Raw genomic sequence first — 20,027 nt, forward strand, 5'->3', positions numbered from 1 at the left:
TGCCGAGCACAAAATGCGAACATGAAGGCTCTCTTTCGGATTCCTATAAGGAATTTTAGGAAAAGAATATTCGAATGACTGATACGGTAATACAATACTTTGCATAAAAGAAAATTAGATTAAGTTGACGATAAATATCGACTTTGCGTCATTATGATGTTCGGTGTATGAGTTCTACTCATTCTTTTCGCTCGAATAAATACATCTAATATAACAATGAGAATGAAATATTGAGTCGTCATATATAATTCTTTTAAGCTAAAACTTTTTTCTTTTCTATTAATTATTCATAGCATGGTCAACTTTGTTTGGGTTTTTACATGGAATATATATCTCATTGTTTTCAAAAGTACGGCAGCGACGTCGAGTGCCATCGAGCGGAGTGCATGGTGCTGAACCCTGCATGCGCTTTATAAAAAGAACCTTCCTTATTAACACGTTTTATAAGCTACTCCTGTAACTTTGTATGTAAATAAATCTTGCACCCTTATTTCTATATTTCCGCTTATTAAAATGTTGAAGAGTTTTTGATTACGATATGTACGTTTAAGTTGTCGTTTACATTATATTTTTCCAACGACTTGTCCGCCTTCACTAATCTTATGCCTATGCTTATATAAAGATTAATGAAGTTTTTTCAGTAAATATAAAGGTAATATAACAATTGCTAATTTTTTTTCGTCTCAGAGTAAAGTAGTAGTGTTATTTATTAATGCGGGAAGGAAGTATAAGAGGCTAATAAATCTCTTAGTTAAGTAAATACATTTTATGCCTTAATCATATAATCAATAACGATAAAACAGTATTTATCTTTTTCAAATAAACTTACTGTGAGAACGCCAGTAAGTTTATCTGATTTAAATGTTAATAACTCTACAAAAATATTTAAAATATTACAGTATAATTAACCGTTTGCCTAACACACTTTCAAAATAACACACGTGATACACAATTATGATCACGGATCAGCGTTAATAATTTATTAATTATTTAATTAAATTATTCTATAATAAAAATTATAACTTAACTGTAGTATGTATTTATTTATATCTAGCTGCAGACGGCAAGAGAGGTAACAATTTTCAGTGCTGGAAATGAGGGCGCGAGTGCCGGTAAATTGCGTTATACTGTGAAATATAGCAAGAATACATAAACGTATGTTTTTCTTCTTTGTAAATTTTTACATTTTAAAATTATTTTTAAAGTGTGTATTCACGACGGTTCAGTAAAAATTGTTTTTACATAAAGCACAAACACAATTTATTTTTCGATATTATTTTATGCTTACGTTACACGATCCCAATAGTGACGCAGTGTTTATGTGTGTAGAGTGCCACAGTATTAAGGGTAATGCAATAAATATGCTCGTTTCACATTAAATAGGTACTCTTATATAAGTCCGTACTGTTAACACTTGTGGGTTTTATGGGTATTATGAAAATAAAACACAGTCCAATAATTGGCACACTTAAATTTATAATATTCGGTAGGGTAAAATACTAGTAAGGTTAAATTATTGTTCACAGCGTAATTTATTACGATGATGATTAAAAAAATTATTAATAATGAATTATAGAAATAAGGTATTGGTAAATAAATCACTAAGATAAATATCTTTGAGAATATTTACTATATGCCAAAACAGCTGGGCGCCTATATGCTACTTGTTAACAGTACAGAAGACACACAATGCAGTTCGTAACAAGGCTTAGCTGCCTTTAATAAATTAATCCTGCAAATGCTTAAAAGCATCCTATGAAGGTTAAAGAAATTCTTACGAGTACCAGGAAAACTCTCATTTCGCCGCTGTACAGCGTTTTATCGGCCATGTTATGTATTTCTAAAGACGTAATTTCAAGGATGGTATTAAATGTCGCGACTTCAGCAATACAGTGCTATAAGCGTCGCTAAGCTCGAAAAGAAAAATAAACTTCTTTATTTCGTTGGATTAATTTTTAAAACGTTTCAAAATTACATTATGTCCTGACTTTACACATGTTTTAAATAAAGCAATATTGAACAAGAGCAATATACTTGTTCGATTTTTTTACGTAAGTATTTATGTAAGAGCCGAGATGGCCCAGTGGCTAAAACGCGTGCATCTTAACCGATGATTTCGGGTTCAAACCCAGGCAGGAACTACTGAAATTTCATGTGCTTAATTTGTGTTTATAATTCATCTCGTGCTCGGCGGTGAAGGAAAACATCGTGAGGAAACCTGCATGTGTGTAATTTCAACGAAATTCACATCATCATTCAATCCACATGTGTATTCCGCCAACCCGCAGTGGAGCAGCGTGGTGGAATATGCTCCAAACCTTCTCCTCAAAGGGAGAGGAGGCCTTTATCCCAGCAGTGGGACATATACGAGCTGCTAATGCAAAAAAAAATATATGTAAAATATACATACATATTATGTATATTTGACATAAAAACATTATCATACATTGTCTTATCGTAATCTTAAACTCTGTAATATTTTAACCAAATATCCTTAATAAACTATAAGCTGTGTTTAATCCTCATTTCACTCTTATATTAATACCTACACAGATATCGGATGATGACCGCATGTCGCTGACCACAGCCGTATCTGATGAAGAGGAACCCGGTGAGAGCGCAATGAACTCTCCATACAAAGGCAAACAGACAGGCGCCGCTGCCGCTTCTTTCAATTGTACTGGTGCTGTCAGGAAGGCTGGGTAACTTACAATGTTTAATTCCATATTTTTAATTAATTAAATTAATATTCCGTTTCCATACTTTTGACATGGAATTACAAGTAAAAGGATTCTTATTTAAAAGGAAAGCCTACACTTCCACTACATAGATATAAACAAAACTGCTCTGAAAGCACCTGGGTATCCTAAGACTTAAAATTATTGTAAAAGGATGGGAAAAGATAAAAAAACAAAGAAAAGTGATATCGTAGAAAGTTGACGAGTTTCCTAGAGCCTACAGCGTCTTTTATATTCCTTAAGGCAACAATTCCTGTCCCATGAATCCCAAATGACCGGAGGGAAATCTTAGCCGTGACCCATTCAAAGACGCTGTAAAAACGTTGTGTAAGACGACAGGATATCTTACCTTCGACGAGTTCCTTCGAGGACTAATTTCTTTTACGGAAAGTCATTTAAGTAGCACCTTTTTAATCAGTATAAAAGATTATTCAGTAATTTGTCTAAATAAAAAACTCATTTTCTAAATGGCCTCTGAATTTTATTTAATATTCAAATTAATTATATACATAAAATTATGCTTTATAAATTTATAACAGTGTTCAGCAAAATTGAACCAATTAGTTAATTTATGTATAATTTTGACAAATTTTCACCAAACTGATGTTATATTTCGCATAACAACTTAACGGTGGTAAGGCTTTGTGTAGGCCTGTTTGGGTCGATTTCACCAAATTATTACTATTCAACCACAAACATTCGGGTTACTGTATTTCAAGGTTCAACTAAACCAGTATAATGAAAGGTACACGGGATATATCTTAGATCAATGGTTGTAGCGCATTAATGGTGTAAGAACTTATGGCAAGTACTTTGGGTAGGTACCACCCACTTACCATATATTCTATCGTCAAGTAGCAAGCAATACTTAGTATTGTTACAGGTTATAAGGGTGGGTGAACCCGTGTTACATGCACGAGGGACATAATATCTGGACTCCTAAGGTCTTTGGCACATTGGCGATAATGTCTATGGGCGGTGTTACTTACCATCAGGTGGCCCATTTGACAACCTATATTAAAAAAAGTTATTGTATATACCTCTTTAGATATTAATCAGCCTATTAGCAAAGGAACCAAAGAATAAGGCGAACTATTTTTATTTTCATGCATTTAGTATAAAATAAATGTAAATGTAAATGCATTTAGTATAAAATAAATGTATTGTTTGATATAATTAAGGTACTTCATAGAAAATATCTTGGTTGTTTTTTCAAAATTTATAATACAGTACATTAGTCTTACAATGGTCAGTTATTAATTGCTAATTATATTTATTTCAATAACTAGATTTTAAAATATGTACATTATATCAGTAAATCACTTAGAAGTAAGAAGCAAATTTTTAATTGTAATTATTAAATGTTTTTTGTACAAAATGACTAAAATTAATGTACGTACATTAACTTTCCAATCCACTTTTTGTTTGTCACTCTTGAATTTATAAAGTCGTAGTTGATTTATACTTTAATGGTGATTTCGAATATTTAAAAAATATGTATATATTAATATAATAAATTTATTCCTAATAGATTTTTAAGCGTGAAAAAGTGGTTGCTACGCAAGAAACACCAAATTGAGCTTGCTCGTAAGCGAGGATGGAAGGGCTACTGGGTCTGCCTAAAGGGCACAACTTTACTTTTTTACCCTTGCGACTCTCGTGAAGGCCGTTCTGTGGAAGCGGCACCAAAACATCTCATTATTGTCGACGGAGCCATCATGCAACCTATACCTGAACATCCCAAACGTGATTACATATTCTGTTTGAGTACGGCTTTTGGTGATGCATATCTATTTCAAGCGCCGTGTCAGGTCAGTTGACTTTTATATTTAAAAATAGAAATTCACAGCAAATCAATTTTGTCTAGAATTATTTTTCAAATTCCCTAGATTGAGCTCGAAAACTGGGTGAACAGTATACATAGTGCATGTGCTGCGGCATTTGCTCGGCATCGCGGCAAAACGGGAACGCTTCACCTACTTCAAGAAGAAATTTACCGTCTAGAGAAAGCGATTGAATCCGTAAGTAAATAATAAAAAGAATGTAGGTAGATATTTTCTGTTAATTTAAAACAGCAGTAAGCTTAGATGTTAGGGATTATAGATCACTTCAGTCTGCATTCGAAAGGTGCTGAATACAATGATACAATGCGGATACTGAGATATTATGCAAGGCTCGACCTCCACCGCTCGTCGGTCTGAACCAACAGAACTATTGTTTGACTAGTAGGAATCACTCACTTTTTTGTAAACTAATATAGATTCTTACGATTTTCAACTTTAAAGCATTGCATGAAGAGTCTTTTTTTAATAAATATGAGTTCTCCAGTGTTCGGTATAAGACTTGAAGTGTGTACAATGTACCGGATCAAAAGCATTCACTATTTATGCACATAAATATCATTCTTGCTTCCAGTTAGCAAAAAATACCTACTTATATACATATAATAGAAACATTTTAAATATCACGCTGAGATAAAAACATTGTGATAGCATAAAAATATAAAGTAAACATTTGAAAAATAAAACTCTAATATCAGATTAGATTGTCTTTTTATATTAATTACTTTCTCATTCCTGAACTTCCGTCGGATTTATTAAGTAATTTACTACGAAATATTTATATTTTCAAGTAGTATTTAAACGTTATATACCAGAGAGTGTATGTACGCTTAGCGTGTGCTAGCGGCGTGTGGTCTACGACGTTTCTCGTGCAAATCGAGCCAATTTCTGACCCGCATCGCTTAACCGCAACACGCATCAAAGCCTTTGCCGCAGTATCTGATCATTACACGTTCACCACAAACGTGTAAATGCTTTAATTCTTAGAAATCCTACCATATGGGCTATATTTAAATTAGAAAAGGAAATTAATTATTATTTAAACATTCGCACATTTATCAAATAAACATTCCTTGTGTTAACAATAAAATTAACTGAATTAAACGCTTGGATTAGAATTAGCGGAGGATATCGTTTAGGATTGTTCCATCTTTTATTTATATGTATGTATAGTGAAATTTAAATATATAGTATGTCACTATATAGTGACAATAAAATCGTTAAGATCGATTATGTACCTAGCAGTAATACCTCAATAACAGTAATACCCCTGTGACCTAATATCTTAACTGACATTTACATTGCATAATTGCGATTCGAGACGGTCGATTATCTTCATATTCTACCATTTGATTACATTCGATTCAAATAAGCAACATTGAATTTTCCTTATAATAACATAAACCAAAATGAAAAGCGTGATTATAATAATATATTTGATGGATGAATGAATGCCGCCGAAATTTCGTGTAAGATGTGTAGTTTATCGCGGGTTATAGTGATCGCAGGCATGTGGCGCGCGCTCATTAATATTCATGGAATACCTCGTGCCCTGGTACAGTTTGAGGGCCGCGCCTGCCGACAAATTGTGTCATACTGAGCTATCTTTAACCGTAGCTGAAGTATGACATATGTATGTTGCATAATTTAGGACCCAGTTAAAACGTATTTATTGACTCGCTAAAATAATATTAAAAAAATTTGGAAAATATACCATTTTTGTAACTATAATATATTTTATCTAGGATCACAAGTTGAAACATATGGCAGATCTGCAACAATCTGTTGTATCGGATCCGGAAACGAGAGCGCAGTTGGCAGTACAAATGCTGCAATGGGAAGAAAATCTGGAAAGACTACACTGCGAACAATTCCGACTTCGATGCTACATGGCCAGCCTGCAGAGCGGCGAGTTACCTAATCCTAAGGTAAAGGTTTCCATTGATCGAAATTAAAAACCTCTATTACTTAGGAATCTATCATTTAATCATTGGTTATAAGAAAACTTTTGAATTTTTAATAAACCTGTTTACTTTTGAGTATTTTTAAGGAAATAATAAAAAAAAACAACCTTGAAGATAAAATGTAATAGTCAGGTTTCATTTTTTATTCCGGCAGAGTCTTCCGCGACTCGCCCACCCGCCCGGTGACGCTGTAGAGGCCACTCTGGCCAACAGCAATGTCCAAAATAAAAAAAAAAAAAACATTTTTAATAAACAATGGTTTAGTCCAAGCTATGAACGTAATACAGTATGCGCATTAATATATATTTCAGAAAGGTCACGAATACCTCCCCTAAGATTTATGAATATCATAATAGAAAAAATGAACCTATCAATATGAGTCATAAAAATGTTGTGAAATGATTTTATCGAGTTGACAGAAAAGTGATATTTGTTAGCTTCGCTGCCCAAATTGACAGATCCGTTGACCGGGAGGAGGATCGTATCTGTTACGCCGACCCATGTCACGCCTCTATAAATTGCCTCTCAACAATCGGAATAAAAATGACTACAATATTTCCATATGTCGGCCTCGTTCGAACGTAATACTCGACTCAATTACAGCGACGCATCCATACTATCTTTGATTTCGTTATGTCAACATTCATTTAACAATTTAAATATGGGAGATATTCGCGATATCGCTACAAAATCAAGCTTGATGGAGTTTGAATAGCGTAATTACTTTAAATTCGATTGAATCATCCTCATATATTACACACTTATATAATGCTATATATGTAACTGGGCGGAACATATATACACTTTAATAAGTACTACTCAGTTAAGATCTCTATGATCTGATCGGAATTATTCGCTCCGTAAACGCTAACATTTTAAACTTAAACTTTTTTGTTAATTCCAATACTTAAACTTTAATTTGAAATATTTTGAGAAAATAGTTTCTCGATTCAAACTTTGTTTCATTATTACTAACAAAAAGCAATTTATTGAAATGAAAATAGATTTCAAATATATAATTAGTTATTAACATTAATGTTAAGGGTAAGATAGTTTTAATCACAATAACGATCAATACACACGCTGCGTGAGTGACATGGTTCTGGAAGGTTTGAGATGCGTAACGTCTACCGCAAATACAATCGGCTGATAAATCTAGTAACCTAATTATATAGTTCAGATCACAGTGTAAATCTTTATGATGAGATTATAGGAGATTTTATTTTTTCAAATTCAAACTTCTTGGATAGTTTAAACGTTTTTTAAAACTTTCTATATTTTATATATTCAATATTTTAAAGCCTAGTTAAAACACAGTTAAGCATTTTATTAAATCTACAATATAATAGTTATGCATATTTTGTACATTTTTATAAATTTTATATGCGAATGAAATAACGAGATTTTTTTTACCCGATTCGTCCTCTAGTTAATCCTGTGGTAGATCTGTTTGATAATAAGTTGCATAGAACTAAGTGTAAGTAATGTTCCAGTCATTGCTGACACACGTGTCGCGTGGCACCAAAAGCACACTGAACAAGCTGGGCGTGTTCACCGTGTCATCATTCCACGCGTTCATCTGCGCGCGCTCCCCTTCGCTGCTGAACAACTTGCTCGCTGGTCGTGGCGCGACCAAGCGCAGGGCTCCTAACCTGTCACGATCGAACTCTGGCTCCAGTCGACGTTCCATGCAGGTCGGTAATATTCTTCCTATATTTTCACACACGTATTTTTTTAAAAATTCAATATTGTGTGCCTTTTTTATAACCTATCATGAGTTACTATTTGATGATTCATAAATATTATAATGATATACGATTATATATATGTAAATATTTTTTCATTAAAAAGAGTATCTACTAAGTTTTTTGCCGCTTCGAATACACAACCCTTGCAAGTTTAATATTAAATTTAACCTTGTAAAATGACATTTCAAAAGTGCTTGTAAAGAGCTTACTTGAATAAATAAAGTATATTTTGATTTGGATTTTTGATTTTAAATTACATCACAGAATTACTCGTATAAATAAAGTATCCATTATCGTGAAAAATTGAATTACAAAGGCGAATGCGGCGCTGAGGCTGTCGTACCCAATTAGATGAAGCACTGTTCATTGCTGTCCAGTAGCTTACAACATTTTAATATTTTATTTGAAAATGGTAATTCTTGAATACCATTATTAATTGCGGTTTATGATATAAATATATGTTCTTGTTTTCAAAAGATTTTTTAACAATATTTTGTTCCTAATTATATGTTCTACAGTGTTATAAAGATAAAAAAAAACACAAAACATTCCTCAGAGTTTAGGAAAACTTTAACTCTAGAATATCGAGGTGGCGTGCCGCCTAATATCTTAAGAACTTGTAATATACACCGTCACGAAAAGCGACGATTACTTAGTTACTCGCAGCCGCCGACTGCCTGTCATTAGACATTTCGCCCTTGTTACTAGAACAAATTACGAGCACGGTTCTATTAAGGAAAGCGGTAAATTGCCCTCGAGCAAACACAGCAGCTTTACTACCCAAATTAAGTTTTACTGTGACGGTTTTTGTACACAAAACTATGAACAGTAGCAGATGTATTCATAAAAAACGTTTATTAAGGTTATTCGGTAACGAGGTTTAAGCCACGTCATTACAATATCCATGCATTTTAAACAATCCCTATATACAACTAACCACTATATTTCAGGAACTTTATATATTCCCGTTGGAAGTCCTTTTGTCTATTACGCCAAGGTTTTTTGTTTCCTTTTTTCGCTTTTTTAAAAATATGGACTGAGACTTTTATGTGGGCGTTCTTTTGTGATGTTCCTATTGTAAAACAGATGTCGCGTGAAGAAGGCGAAGCCGCCGTGAGGGTTTCATTACCCGAAGGTACCACTGCAACTGTGGGCGTACGCGAAGGGATGTCGGTCGAGGAGTTCCTTGCGGCTGCCTGCGCCCGGCGCTCGCTCAACCCGCTCGAGCACTTCGTGAGGGTCAAGAAACGGCGTGACATGGAAGACCACAACTACTTCGTGCCGCACAGAAGTGATCTCATTGAGACTTATGTAAGTTCGTCTATGATTCTCAATCGACAACGTCGAAAGCAATTATAACATATGTTACATTATTTAATAAAATAACTATTTATATTTATTGATATTAAATTAATAATATATACCTATTATATTTTTTCTGATACGTCAATGTTCTTAATTAAAAAAAGGGAATAAATGAATATTATATATGACAATAACTAATCATGATGATTGATGTAGCTCCACACTCATGAAGTGGTTGAAGTGTGCGCCAAAATCCTGTATCAAGTGGAGTTGCAACGCACTACACTTGAGCAGATGTGGGGCTTTAGTGTGGAGGCCGAGCTCATCGAGAACGCAGAGCGCCAGGACGAACTCTGCTGCTACGTCAGCCGCGTCGAGGACAAGAGCGTCGCCATGCAGAATGGTAACATAACCTTCACAAAGTCATTGCCTTTATTAATTACAGGTACAAGAAACTTATATAACTAGCAAAGATGCTTCGGTCGATAACGACGTTCTGTTCGGTAAGAATACGAAAGGGCGCTCACTTGTAAGTACTAGACTTCTTGTTAGTCTTTGAAAAAAACAAGACAAACTCTTAAGTTGTATTTTTCTGAATCTGAACTTATTTATACATCTATATTTTCTGTGTGTGAAGATATACTTAGGATAATGTAACAAATACTATTTCTTTTCGATTCGTCATTTAGTGATCCCTGATTCAAAATAGTGATTGAATTGTATATAACAATCAGGCCAGTGAATTGTTAAAAAATATTTATATGTACAGGTGTTTCGTTTTCAAAACTCGATAGAACATTCTTTGATAAATTAACAATGATATGGAACCAAAACTGAAAATCGTTGATAAATTAAGTTATTATCAAGGTTGCAACTCTTAGATCGTTCTATAAGCACTGGAATCCAAACACCCTGTTTAAAAAATGTTATGCAATCAATTTGTTGTCAGGTATAATCAAAGGCGACGAAATAATGGTAATTAATGGAGCGATCGTATCTGACCTAGATATGATGTATTTGGAGAGCGTGCTACAAGAGGAACTCTCGCTGGTTATGATGATGAGGTAAGGTTTAAACTCGTCTATTAATTATCACTTTCATGCAATTTCGCCGATCGGTAGGTGAGTAAGCCGCTGTTCATTAATCAACGGTCTTCGCGTGCATTCGTTAGCATCGATTCGCATAATTCGATGCAGCGAGGTCGAGTTCGTTATGAATAAAAGGCTTCTCGTGGCTTTGTGAGAGTAGCCCGGAGCGTAACTGGAAAGCGGGTCGTGGGACCTAATAAAACGGAAGTCAAAGCGTGGCGAAGCGCTCCTTGTGTGGAAGTCTCGCAGGGTGGAAGGCTCGCGTCGGCATTTCCCGCCCTCATACACCTGACCTTTCGACCGCGACAAGTTTACTGAAGCGCTCGCAACGACCTACATGCTCCCTCGCTAGGTTAACCAAGAGGCCGATAAATTAAATACTGAATAGGAGTTAGAAATTTTAACGTCCTTTAAAAAACACTATCGACCTGTTATTTTAATTATTTAAAAGTCCACAATCTTTGAAATAAATTTGTGAAATCTGAAAATAATTTCAATACATTTACTAAGGAAAGACGAATTTAAAGTTGTGGAAAACCACGTAAAAATAAGTATAATCAGTAAGGTTACTTTCAACTTAAAACGTATGTTACAAAATGGTATAGTTCCTCGGTTACAAGATGAATAATATCTTTAATTTTTAAATGGGTATACTTTTAAAAGAAATGAATCTTTCTTTTAAAAAAATACCGATTAAGTATCAGCATATAAATAACTACATAAAACTAAAGTCACTGGGTCTAGAATGTTTGTTCCTGAAAAAATCTGGCAACCCTATCGCTCGCCTGCGGCCCTCACCCGCGTCTCGCGCACGCCATTGTGCGCGCCGCAGCCGAGCCTCTTGACGTCGCGCGTGAATTATTATTATTACAGCCCCATATTGAATGAGCGTTGGCAACTTTTACACCAACTGAGCTTCTCGTCCGCATATTAAACCTGACAAGAAATTAGTCTAGTTAATTGTGGTAAGTGTGACGAAATCTTCGCATCCCCGTCGCAGAATCATCATGATACCTTTTATCTATGTACTCCTGAAAATAAAAACATCTTTCACAAAAGCAAACCCATTGTCCTTGTAATAAAACTTTTGTTTAGTTTCAAACGTATTTTCTTCTCTAAAGCCGCCGATTTAATCAGGCCTCTTAAATTAAATAATAAAAAAAAAATCAATTAAAGACATAATTTCTCTTTAACGATTTCAATTGAACCGATATGAATTTAAGATGTGATAGCCCATCAAATTCCATAATAAATGAGAATATGATTAAATGATCATTGAGATCACTTTTGAAATTGTTATTTATTCCAAAATAAGTATTTCTAATGCTTACTATGCATGCTATCAAGATGCTATCAAAATACGAATTATTGTACCCGTTTTATTATTATGCTATGTACCTACTAACTCCACACTAAGCTCACAATGTGATTTATTATGATATATGTATAGATAATTTACTTACTACCTTTGTGTATATATAATAACATAATTCATGTGAACTCTTCATATGTATTTGGCAAGCGAGCCTTAAAATAGTATTCTAGGTTTAGGCCTCAATAAACGGATTAATTAAATTCATTCTACAGCATTAAAGTGCTGCATTTTCATTAAGTCGAACTTACATAAGAAACTGTTACGCTTATTCCAACCTACTTTCTCGCTGTTCTAATTCAAACACTAGAGCGTTCTAAACGCAGGGAGCAGATGTCTGTATAGTGGATGCAATTTACATACAACTCTGCGCTCACGGAACTGTCGGAAATGGATGACAGCCTGCACGCGATCAGCAATAGTGCAATGAATTAGATATCAGGACCTAAATTTAAATACAAGTGGGACTTCATTTTCATTAGATTTTTATTATAGACAAACTTTTTATTTATAGACAACAATATAAAAAAAATACATTAAAATTTTTTGTTGCCAAATAATATCTAATTCTGAAATTTTTACTTCACTTATAGCATTACATTTATTTTACATTTATAACAATTATTTATTTTCTTTTCTATCAACAATTAAGATCGGAATATAATCATAACTGATTATTACAAACAATAAATGTTTTTCACGAGCATTACGCTTGTAAATCTCGTGAAAAACATTTATTGTATAGATTTTAAATAGAGGGATTTATAAAAGTATTAACTTTATATAGGACTTATTTAGTTTGTACATTTTAAAATTATATTTACAATCTAATTTGAATACGCCAAGATCGAACACAGGTTAGCCAACGATCGCACCCTCTTACAAACTGACTATTAAAATCTTCTCTCGATGTATAAAAGAAAGACGGTCAGCTGCGCGATAAGAATCGCGAGGAAATAATAAATGCAGAGGGATCGTGAACACAGCGGTTTGGTCGCAGGTCGTCGCGGACGGAGCCGCCGGAGCTGAGCGGCGTGATGCGCGCGGCCACGGACGATATAATCGATTCGTTGGTGTGCCCGCCACCGCCCAGCGAACCGCCCGTCATCTCCGACGACATGATATCCGGCCTCATCGTGCCGGCGCCCGCTTGGAGTGAGTACATTGTTTATACTCCTTGTCTGACACCCGTATCGATCATTTCAGATATTGATTTTAAGAGCATTTATTTAGGCTATGATAATAAATTTTAGCGTTTGATGTGGTAGAATATTTATTTGCTTACCTGGAACATTAAATGAACCGTATATGACGATAACGAGATGATTGTGAGTTTAAATAATAATTAAATTTCAGCGAGGTCTTCGCGTCTGACCAAACAACATTAAACCTTACATTGATTACAGTATGTTTTAGATATTATATGTTTACGGTCATAAAATTTAAAATCCAGACGTGCATTCAACGTGCACGTTGTATAGAAATTGCTCTTATATTTTCAACCTGCAACACTCAGCGACCATAGCAACACTTAATCCTTCGAACTAACGAAGCGTTATGTTGTTAGAATTCAATTAAAGCATAACGAACATGTCCGTGCCTACACTGACGAGATATGATGCCCAAGCGTACACGCTATTATTTCGTTGATCTGAAACTTCATTTACATATATGTTTAGTAATGAGAGTCGCAATAATCACAAATAAAATATTCAAATCGCAGCAAATAATCGTAAATATTTTATATTGTTACCAATTTATTTCGTTGTTAACAATATGAACAAAAAAAAGCTTTTATTTTTATCTCACAATTAATGCTTAACAAGCAACTTCAGTTTTTTCGTCTACGTAATACTTGGCAACGATTCTGCTATACCAAAATTTCATTAGCTTCCAATATCGTGGCTGTCAGCCAGTATTGTTATTAGTACAACGAAGTATTACAATTAGCATCATTTCAATTTGCGGTTATCGATTCCCAATGCTACTTTCTATACTATAAAGTTCTGGTTATTATATGCTCTTACTGATTGTTATGTGTACTTTATAAATAGGTCAAATTTGAATAAGATATTTTTTAAATTAGAAATACATGATCATTGTGTATCATGTAGTATTCGTATTAATTAGATATTCTATCGGCAAGGATGCTTTTAAACGTAATACAAAATAGCTTGTATAAATAAAATTAAAAAAGATCTATCTATTGATACTTCTAAATTTAAATAAAAGCATTCGAAATAGGCTTGAATAAAAAAATATATGGAACTCGTATCAATTCGTTTCAAAAGTTAATTACAAATGGAGCTCTTTGTCTCCCGAAACGGTATCGTTGTAACGGTAGCGGTGTGGTCACTATTTAGAACAAGCCCGAAATTGCTACGCTCTTGATTCAGTCGCTGTGATTTATTTCAGTACGAGGGTCTGCAACACAAGAGGCAATTATAATACCGTATTGGTTTGACATGCGAGGCGATACTTGATGCTACGATAGAGAATATGAACTCGGAACAATAAGCCTCATCGACCGCATAAATCCTTATTACGCGCTATGATTGTTGCCACATTCAAACAGAGAAGCCTTATTCAGTTTTATCTTTTATATCACTGTAATGGAGACACTTTTGTTTTAAATTGTGTAATTTTCAATCCTGTAAAACTATAATAAATCAAAAGTTTAACGTAATTTATTTTCATCGAAGTGTCATAAAATTTCTACGCATATTGGTCTAAATTAATTATTTTGACATTTACCACTAACAAATATAGTATTTTTGTCGTACAAAGCACAACCGATAACATGTTCCTTAAGCCTAGTGTTTTAGATTACGAAATAGGTTACGGCAAATTAAAAACTGAAAGCAAAAACCACTCATCGCGGCCTCCAAATAAAGGTCGCGACCCTTTCCCCTGGGCTATTTGCTCGCCCCTGATGTCGACTTACCTCGACCAAAAAACTCATTGTGTCAATTCTTATCACAATACGAGCTGGGTACGTAAGTTGTAATTTAGCCGTTAATGTTGAAATCTGCTGCCTTATCAAAGTCCCAAATAAATAATTACGTTTCGTATTTCATCTCGCCGGTGATGCTGAGGCTCGTCATGACTCAGACGTGGTACTTTATAGCAATTTAGGGCGGCTTTATTTCACTGTGTACTTTATGTTATATTCCAATATTAACTACATTTTGAATATCATATAGTAATTATAATTGACGTTCCGCTGGAATGATTTTAATTTCCCCCGTATATATTTTAATACACTATTATCTAACGAGCAATATATGATTAGGTATTGGTTAAGATTAATTTTTTTTCGATTTCAATATGGGTGCAACGGTAATATACTTTTTTTTTAATTTATTGCGTTTACACTATAGTCCAAAGTGTATCAAGTATAAAATACTAGATATTTTATAAAAATAAGACGTCCTTAATAAAATTAATTAATATTTATTATTATTAATACTACAATAGATTATTTTTAAACCTCAAGATTTTTTAAAAATTATAAGAAAAGTATGTGTAAGTAAATCCGTCTGGGTATGTACCGACCATATGAAAAATTGTTGTGTTCCGGTTTGAAGGGTGAGTAAGCCAGTGTAACTACAGGCAGAACAACGGTCATAATATCTTAATTCCCAAAGTTGGTAGCGCAAGTTGATGATGTAAGGAATGAGTTATTTCTATGGAATATTTCTAGCAGCGCCCTTATCTATGGGCGGTGGTGACCGCATACCATCATGTGGCCCATTTGCCCGTCCTTAATAATAAAAAATAAATATTTTACTTTTAAAGAAATAAGAATTTGAATTTTAACAGGTAAAGAACTGTACAGCCCAGAAGCGGAAACACACGGCGACGCGACGACCACGGGCCCGCCTAAAGTTAGCTCTCGGACTAACTCCTTCGAGATCGAGAACCTCCTCAAGGTGCTTAATAAGGAAGACTTCACTTAAAAAGCTTCTTTGCTCACTCCTGCACCCTTCACCCGCTTGACTCGACGTCTCAACAATCTACGTAACCTTTTCCGCCGACTACTCGAGGGCTCTCGCTTCGATACGAAATCCGTTTCCTAATGATTATTTAATCAACCTTATATTGGTCTCGATTTCTAAGATCGAACTAACGGTTTCAAGTACAAGAGTAATCATACTCGGAAGAAACAAACTTTCGTACAGAAACGCTCCAGCATGTTTCCTCCCCCGTAATCATTGTTTCGTAATCATCTGAACATTCGCTACGTAGCAATAATAGCTTTTAATCCGTGGGCATAAATAGAAGTGTGGGCGTGTGCGTGTGCGGCAGAGTGCGGAGCAGGTGACGGGCTGGTGCAGGTCGCCGGCTGACACACGCCGTGGCAGCCCCACCGGCAGCCTGACCAGCGCAGCCGTCACACCATCGCGACATCTCTCCGACGCGGACAAGCTGCGTAAGGTCCTCATGGAGCTCGTCGACACCGAGCGCGCTTACGTCAAGGTTTGTCAAGGTTCTATGTGTCCGAACCCGTATACATCCACGTTCGGAGACTCGACGTCGAGGACGCATCCATCGACAGTGTAAGTTATTATCTATCATCATCGATCTCGCATCTCCGAACGAACCGATGTTGCGGCTTATCGAAAGATTTGAGGTGGTAAAAACGTGTCATAATACTCAGCCGACTGCGCTTTCACGGCCGATTACTCGATTGGATCTACGACGTGCAAAATATATCATTTTGTCGGGCGATCGCTCGCATCCCTTTTTATCTGATACATCAATAATTCGTGTATGGATTTTCCTCTGAGTTGTATAATAAATACAATAACATTCCTTTTACAGCTATTCAAGCTGTATTTATTTGATTTCTTTAAATTATAACGCCTATTAATAATGTAACTTTTTATTTAATAAGCACCAAACATATCAATTGCTACGTAATTAATGACAATTCCTTTTACGTCGAAAACTTTAATGGCTTTCGTAAAGTAGCTATTTATAAATAGCAAGATTAAAAGTAATAGAATTATCATTCTTACTCGTCACATACGGAGAGATTTAACGAAGTTGCGGACGGAGACTCGGAATTAAGTTTATAAGCAATTTCCGCGTAACTTATAACGGTGTTTAGAGCGTCGTGTTGTGAGAAAAAATATTAAAGTTTACTTTTTTATATCGATGTAGCCTTTTTTATTCGGCCGAGCAAATATTTAATTTTCCGAGATAATAATTATGTGAAATAAATGGGTAATTTCTTAAAGTTGAGGTGAATTTATAGCTTTATAAAACCAACACCCGAACAACTGTCTAACTGTCGGCTTACATAAAACATTTGTATCGCTCTGGTTGGAGTTATCGACCGTGTTTCAGACTTAACCAATAATTACAGCATCTGAATAACTTGTTGGAGAATTACTTGGAACCGCTGAAAAAGGAAACTTTTTTATCGAACGCCGAAATCAACGCTTTGTTCGGAAATATTCAGGAGATAGTAACTTTCCAAAGACAATTCCTGCTAAACTTAGAAGAAGCGCTGGAGGCTGAACTCAATTTTAACCATTTCGAATTCTCTAATCAATTCAAGGTGTGTATACGATATATATTCAATCTATTATATATGAACCTTCAATATTTATTACTTATTAACATTTGATATGACAGATAAACAAATAAAATTGTATTTAAAAAAAATACTTGTGACTATCGAATGACGTGTTTATTTTAATAGTTGTAATAAAACGTTAGATTATAATTTTATTAAAAGCAACATTAGAAGGACACATAGCTTTAAAATTTCCGTAAAATTTAAGCATTTTCATACAACTTTTCAGAACGTTCTCTTCGCAGTGGGAAATGCTTTTCTATATTACGTCAACCATTTCAAATTATACAGTTCTTTCTGCGCCAGTCACAGTAAGGCACAGAAAGTTTTACATCCGAGTAAGTTTTAACCTATAAGTTTTTTTTTAAATTTATTTTAAAATATTTTTTTATAATAAATTATTTTTTATTGCTAACAGACGAAGGTAACCAAGCGTTACAAGAATTCTTGGCAGCCCGCAATCCAAAACAACAACATTCTTCTACTTTAGAATCGTACTTAATTAAACCTATTCAAAGAATCCTCAAATATCCATTACTTCTGCAACAGTTGCGAAATTTGACTGACGTGAATTCGGAAGAACATCTTCATTTAGTGGGTAAGGGGTGAAATATTACAATAGACATGTTAATTTTCGATATAATAATATTAACATATAAATTATCAAACACTGTAAATAGATTTTATAAATGATGTATTTTTTATTCATTTTACAGAAGCCTTAAAGGGAATGGAAAAAGTTGCAGAGCATATAAATGAAATGCAACGTATACACGAAGAATACGGTGCTATATTCGATCATTTGTTTAGACAACACCAGAAGTCTTGCAAGCAACCAATTGACCTGAGCCCTGGTTAGATCATTGCGTAATAAAAATAAAATAAAACAAACCTATAAGCAATAAATACTATCGTGAATATTTTCAGGTGATTTATTGTACTATGGAGGCGTAGAATGGTTGAATATATCAGACTTTTTAGGTAAAATAAAGAAGGGACTAGAATTGCACGCTATGTGTTTTGTTTTTAAATCAGCCGTTGTCTTCCTATGCAAAGAAAGACTGAGACAGAAAAAGAAGTTAATGGTGAGCTTCTTGTCTTTGAATATTTATAATACTTTTCCTGCGAACGTTTCACAAATTTTGCGCTACTTATATCCCGTTCTTTAGTTTCTAATAAATTATGTATGTAAAAACTTCAATTTTCACTGAAAATAACTGAGATTACTTCGTAGCGAAAAGTAAATGCGTTTGTAACTCTTGTTTTGTTGTAAAAAAACATAGCACTCTTAATTTGTGAGTTAACCAAAGGCTCATAATGAACTTCCAGCGCCTCTCTAGTTAGCTTACTCTGTTGATCTTTACATTTATTTAGGATTTAATATAAAATCTGAAACGAAAACATTGGTTGTTTTACTGTCGTCTAAAATTACTCGTATTTTTGCAATATCTTGTTATCTAAAAGTACTTTGATATTACTTTTCACATATATATTCTTAATTTGATCTAGGATGAGCTTAGTATGTGATTTTTAAACTTCATTATTAAATTGTAGGGGGTTTCCTCCAAAAATAATTCTAACGAGGTAGAAATAATTCGTTACCAAGTTTTGATACCGGTAACGGAAGTACAAGTACGAGCCTCTTCAGCTAAGGATATGGACAGCCACTTCCTGTGGGAACTTATCCACTTACGCAGTCAGCTCCAGCGACGATCCGAAAAAGTTTACGTTTTATCGAACAGGTAAGATAATACAGCTCTGTCTTTATGTAAATTAATTTGAATTATACTTCAATATGACAGCTATGACAAAAAAACTTGACAAGGCACCAATTAAATCGTTAAAGGACCGTGAAAAGTGTTTAGTCATAAATTAATAATTTCAAAAAGGATATAATTTATTAAACCAAGAAGAAAAATAAATAAATTTAGTGAATGAACGATAGAAAGAATACAAATTGAACCACTAAGTATACCTAATTTAGCGTTTTATAATGATAAATATTCAAATATCTCAAAAACTCCGCTAACAAAATTGTAATCCTACTTTCCCCCCGAATAATCCGAATCCGATATCAGCGCCATTTCGCTAAATAGAAGATCTATCGACAGCACTGCGGACTTCCGCAACGCGTTCCTCAAGACAATTCGGCAGATCATCCGCGAGTCGGTCCGCAACATGTCGCTGCCGAGCGCGCGGCCCGCGCCCGCACCGCCGCGCGCGCCGCACGCGCACCACGCGCACCACACGCTCGACCGACCCAAGCACCAGGTGACGATTCTACTACCGAATAACGAATTCACGTCTCGATAAAGCAAATTGTACAATGACTTAATACCTATTTACTATTCGAATGCATACATATATAAATATATTTATAGTGCTAC

The 20,027-nt window shown here is 34.6% G+C and overlaps 1 protein-coding gene across 13 annotated transcripts in view; it reads left to right on the forward strand.

Annotated features, from left to right (window-relative positions):
* The window catches only part of LOC125063932, an 81,412-nt gene that overhangs the window by 53,140 nt on the left and 8,245 nt on the right, over window positions 1-20,027 (forward strand). For 8 of the 13 annotated variants that reach the window (XM_047670649.1, XM_047670641.1, XM_047670646.1 and 5 more), the window contains 18 exons: window positions 2,554-2,702; window positions 4,270-4,549; window positions 4,628-4,759; window positions 6,325-6,507; window positions 8,037-8,237; window positions 9,378-9,602; window positions 9,813-9,999; window positions 10,546-10,660; window positions 13,057-13,211; window positions 15,879-15,988; window positions 16,338-16,535; window positions 17,428-17,622; window positions 17,870-17,978; window positions 18,059-18,238; window positions 18,357-18,494; window positions 18,568-18,725; window positions 19,195-19,382; window positions 19,752-19,911. In XM_047670649.1, the coding sequence (XP_047526605.1) occupies window positions 2,554-2,702; window positions 4,270-4,549; window positions 4,628-4,759; window positions 6,325-6,507; window positions 8,037-8,237; window positions 9,378-9,602; window positions 9,813-9,999; window positions 10,546-10,660; window positions 13,057-13,211; window positions 15,879-15,988; window positions 16,338-16,535; window positions 17,428-17,622; window positions 17,870-17,978; window positions 18,059-18,238; window positions 18,357-18,494; window positions 18,568-18,725; window positions 19,195-19,382; window positions 19,752-19,911 (3,063 nt within the window). The remainder of the gene's footprint in view (window positions 1-2,553; window positions 2,703-4,269; window positions 4,550-4,627; window positions 4,760-6,324; window positions 6,508-8,036; window positions 8,238-9,377; window positions 9,603-9,812; window positions 10,000-10,545; window positions 10,661-13,056; window positions 13,212-15,878; window positions 15,989-16,337; window positions 16,536-17,427; window positions 17,623-17,869; window positions 17,979-18,058; window positions 18,239-18,356; window positions 18,495-18,567; window positions 18,726-19,194; window positions 19,383-19,751; window positions 19,912-20,027) is intronic. The other 5 variants (XM_047670653.1, XM_047670645.1, XM_047670654.1 and 2 more) reach the window with 2 other exon arrangements.

This window comes from Vanessa atalanta, chromosome 5, assembly GCF_905147765.1.
Source record: "Vanessa atalanta chromosome 5, ilVanAtal1.2, whole genome shotgun sequence".
Taxonomy (NCBI): domain Eukaryota; kingdom Metazoa; phylum Arthropoda; class Insecta; order Lepidoptera; family Nymphalidae; genus Vanessa; species Vanessa atalanta.